Raw genomic sequence first — 3,660 nt, 5'->3', positions numbered from 1 at the left:
ATGACCTCTGACAGACGAGATACGGCCGCGCGTTGAACATACAGCTGATGCACACAAAAATCGAAACAAACACCGCTCCATTGCCATCTGAAACGGACAAAATCCGAACAATATGAGGCCTCCTTTGGTTTGTAGGATTGTTATAGGATTTCTATAGGATAGGATTTGCATAGAAAAATTTCCTTTGAGGCCATTTGGTTTGTAGGAATGGATTCCTATTCCTATATAGGATATGAATCAATCCTTCACATTTTGGATGAAAAAAAACATTAGTTAAGACTCAATGAAAAAAAAAATTATCCTATACATCAAATGACATCTTTTTCTCTATAAAAATTAAGATGCATGTCATCTCATTTCTATGATTTTCCTATTCCTACACAATAATGTTTTCAGACCGTTTGTTCATCGTGCAGTTCGATCCATGATGCAGCTGACACGCCCGCTCCCAATGCCATGGTTTCGGGCGCTCTTTTTGGTCCGCTGACACCGTCAATGATTCTTACCGTCTTTCTAGGCGTTCCTGGATTATCCTATGTACCCTCTGCCACACTCGCCCTTCCTCTTGACCGCTGCAAAGACTGGCATGGCAATGCGCTGCGCCCATGCCGTTGGATTGCAGACGAGACCTCTCTCGCAGCAGCATTGGAATACCTTATCTGCCTCGAGGCCAGTCAAATAACTTTTCTACTGACCATCGTTTAGCTTTTTCACGTGTTACCACCATTGCCTTTGTCCATACCATATAACCTTAACCACATCTCTGCTCGCCTCCTTACTGTTACTGGTGATCTGATCTTCTCCTGCTCTTGATACGGAGAGCTCTGCTCTGCTCATCAGCTCATGGCCCATGAGGTGCGCCTGCCTAAGCCTGTCCTACTTACAGTTCCCTGTTTTCCTTACACTTTGCACTAACCATCCAAAGATAGTGACAAATTTATGATTCTTGACTGGGAGGTATGGCAGGACGGCTGGCCTCTTGGACTGGGCCTGGGCACCCTGAATCCGGGAGCCGGGGCGGTCAGGAGCGTCGGCTCCTCCTCCTCCACCGCGGCATTCACCCCGTCCCACTGCGTCTCGTCCGTCGCTTCGTCTGATCTGGACACAGAGGTCAGAATCGATCAACTCCTCCTACTATCTGTCTGCAATATAACAGTGTCAGTGTAGGTCAGCTTGATTTGATGTTCCTGCTTATACTTTGTATGCTGCAGTCGGCGTGGTCTTTGCCGCGCGCTGGCGGCGGCGGCGGCGGCATCACGCTGGCGGCCCTGATCGGCCTGGTGGACGCTATGGAGAGCCGGCGCAGCAGGCGCCGGGGCGAGAGGGCGAGCAGGAGCGGCAGGCTGCGGGCGCTGCTGCTCTCGCTCTGCCTCCGGAGCCACCTGGAGAACGGCGGCGGCGCGGCGCCGTCGCTCGGCCAGTTCCTCGAGATGGAGAGGAGGGCTAGCGGGAGCAGTGGCCATCTCCACAGGATGCTTCCGTGGAACCGTGACTGACGAGCCTGTATCCACGATGCAACCGACGGAGGAATAAGATTTGCATGTTGTTATTCTTAAAAAAAAAAGATTTGCATGTTGTCGCTCATTTTTCTTCTTTTTTGAGGGACATGTTTTTTTTCGCGTAAACGCAAAGCTTACATATCATTCATCAATAGGTAGAAACAAACAAAGTTCCGAACATTACACTTAGGAATGTACACGGATAAACGGCGCAAAGGCGCCCGTGGTGGCCATTGTCCTGTTTGCTTGGCAGAGTGTGCCGGCCGCTTTCTTTCGGCGGTCTGGGCGTCCGTGATCTGCACAGGGCCGGGATTGCGCTCAGCGTCTGTTGGCTCTGGCTCCAGCGCGCGGACGCTGCGAGGCCATGGCAACACCTCCATCTCCCCTCTGACCCCGAGGCTGCCGCGATGTTTCACGCGTCCACAACTTAGGCCACCAGTAATGGCCTGTCGTGCAAATTCTAGACGGACCACTGGATCAACGGTAGGACGGTGGCGGAGATCGCCCTGGTCTTTGATCTGGTCCCTCGCCGTCGTCGCAAAAACCGCCTGGTGCACGACGGCATGCACCAGCGGGCGTGGGTACAAGGCATCAAGGGCGCCCTTGGTCCTTTGGCGCTTCTTCAATATGTCGAGCTCTGACGTCAGGTGCAGCTCGTTCACCTTTCAGTCTCCCCAGACGCGATCCGTTGGCACTGGACCGACTCTGGCCACTACTTGGCCAAGTCCTGCTACGAGCAGATGTTTGCTGGCTCCATCCGTGACCCCCATTGGCGCCTCATATGAAAATCTTGGGCACCTCTCCGGATGGAGGTGTTCCTCTGGCTCGCTGTCCTTGACCGCTGCTGGACGGCGGCCAGGCTTGCGCGTCACAACCTCCCGCACGATGATTCTTGCCTATTTTGTGACCAAGAGTTCGAGTGCATCCAACACATCCTGGCCCGTTGCACCTTCTCCAAACAAATCTGGTTCGAGGTCCTCTCCTGGTGTCAGCTGCACATCCTCCTGCCGCGCCTTGATGCGGACTTTACCCGTTGGTGGGAACAATCCCGTGACCTGCTTCCTGCGAGCGCTCGCAAAGGCTTCAACATTCTTGTTATGCTCACATCTTGGGAGCTTTGAAAGCATCGGAACAGCTGCGCCTTCGACGGGCTACGCCATTCCATCACCAGCATGTTCAAGACCATCCGCCAGGAGGCTCTTCTTTGGGCTCGTGCTGGGGCCAACGGATTGCACAACATCATAGGCGTAGGCTGATTCTTTTCTATTTGGGTTGAGCAGCCCCATCTTATTCTTGATGCTCGGGTATTGCGCTTAGGGACATGTTGTTGCAATGTTGCTCCTTTTGAATTGGGCGTGGCTAGAGGCCAGGTGATCTATTTCAAGCCAGCCCAATCATTATTTCAGAATTCCTAATAAATCATATAGGTCCATATAGTCCATTCATGCAAGGCAAGAGATGTGACTAAAGTTTAGTCCAATATCAACATCTGCCATGTTAAAGTTATACAATATGAAACTTTAAGTCATGACACATCTATTGGTATTGATTTCAGATTGTAAATGTTGGTACTTTTTTCTATAAAGTTGATCAAACTTTATGAGGCTTGACTTAAGTCGAATTTTATATACGAACTAAAAAGGACCGGAGGGAGTAGGAAGTTGGGCGTGCGCTCCTCCTCTGTTGCCCTCCTCAACATGACGCGCCGCCGAAATAAGCTGAGCCGTTGTCTAACTTTTTGTCGCACATGACTGGGATATGAAATGTCATCCAAAATCTGCCTCGGTGCAAAATACTAGTATACTACTACTACTAGAAGAACGCCCGTGCATTGCAACAGTGCCACATTAATTTTAAGAGTTCAATATTAATATTCTTATACATATCAAGTGACATTGGTGACCTTTTTTACCATCAAATCCACACACACACACTCTCCCTCCCTCTTCCTCACTCTCTCTCCCCCTCTCCCTCTCTCTCTAACACACACAAACATATCCATCTTATTGGATACGGGACCATAATCCATTTATTTCACACACACACACTAGTGCATAATAATATGGATTATGTGTATTATATTTGCCACCAGAACTGAGGGAATTAATTTCATGTAAATTGGCCAGCCACAGCTCCAAGAATACGATGAGGAGGTGGCACG

At 50.2% G+C, this 3,660-nt stretch overlaps 1 protein-coding gene across 2 annotated transcripts; it reads left to right on the top strand.

Moving 5' to 3' along the window:
• The first annotated feature begins 596 nt into the window (after nt 1-596).
• LOC125548807 (uncharacterized) lies at nt 597-1,678 on the top strand. 2 transcript variants are annotated; one of them, XM_048712346.2, is made up of 3 exons: nt 597-855; nt 967-1,110; nt 1,212-1,675. In XM_048712346.2, exons 1-3 carry the CDS (start codon nt 844-846, stop codon nt 1,494-1,496), a joined length of 441 nt encoding a protein of 146 aa, XP_048568303.1. In that variant the 5' UTR covers nt 597-843; the 3' UTR covers nt 1,497-1,675. The 2 variants fall into 2 exon arrangements, with proteins under 2 accessions (XP_048568303.1, XP_087373060.1); XM_087516934.1 differs by lacking the exon at nt 597-855 and having other exon boundaries at nt 864-1,110; nt 1,212-1,678.
• Nucleotides 1,679-3,660: the final 1,982 nt, after the last annotated feature.

The sequence above is a fragment of the Triticum urartu genome, chromosome 3A (genome assembly GCF_056163025.1).
Source record: "Triticum urartu cultivar PI428250 chromosome 3A, HENAU_Tu73, whole genome shotgun sequence".
In the NCBI taxonomy this organism is placed as follows: domain Eukaryota; kingdom Viridiplantae; phylum Streptophyta; class Magnoliopsida; order Poales; family Poaceae; genus Triticum; species Triticum urartu.
This window is presented reverse-complemented; position numbering and strand designations above follow the sequence as displayed.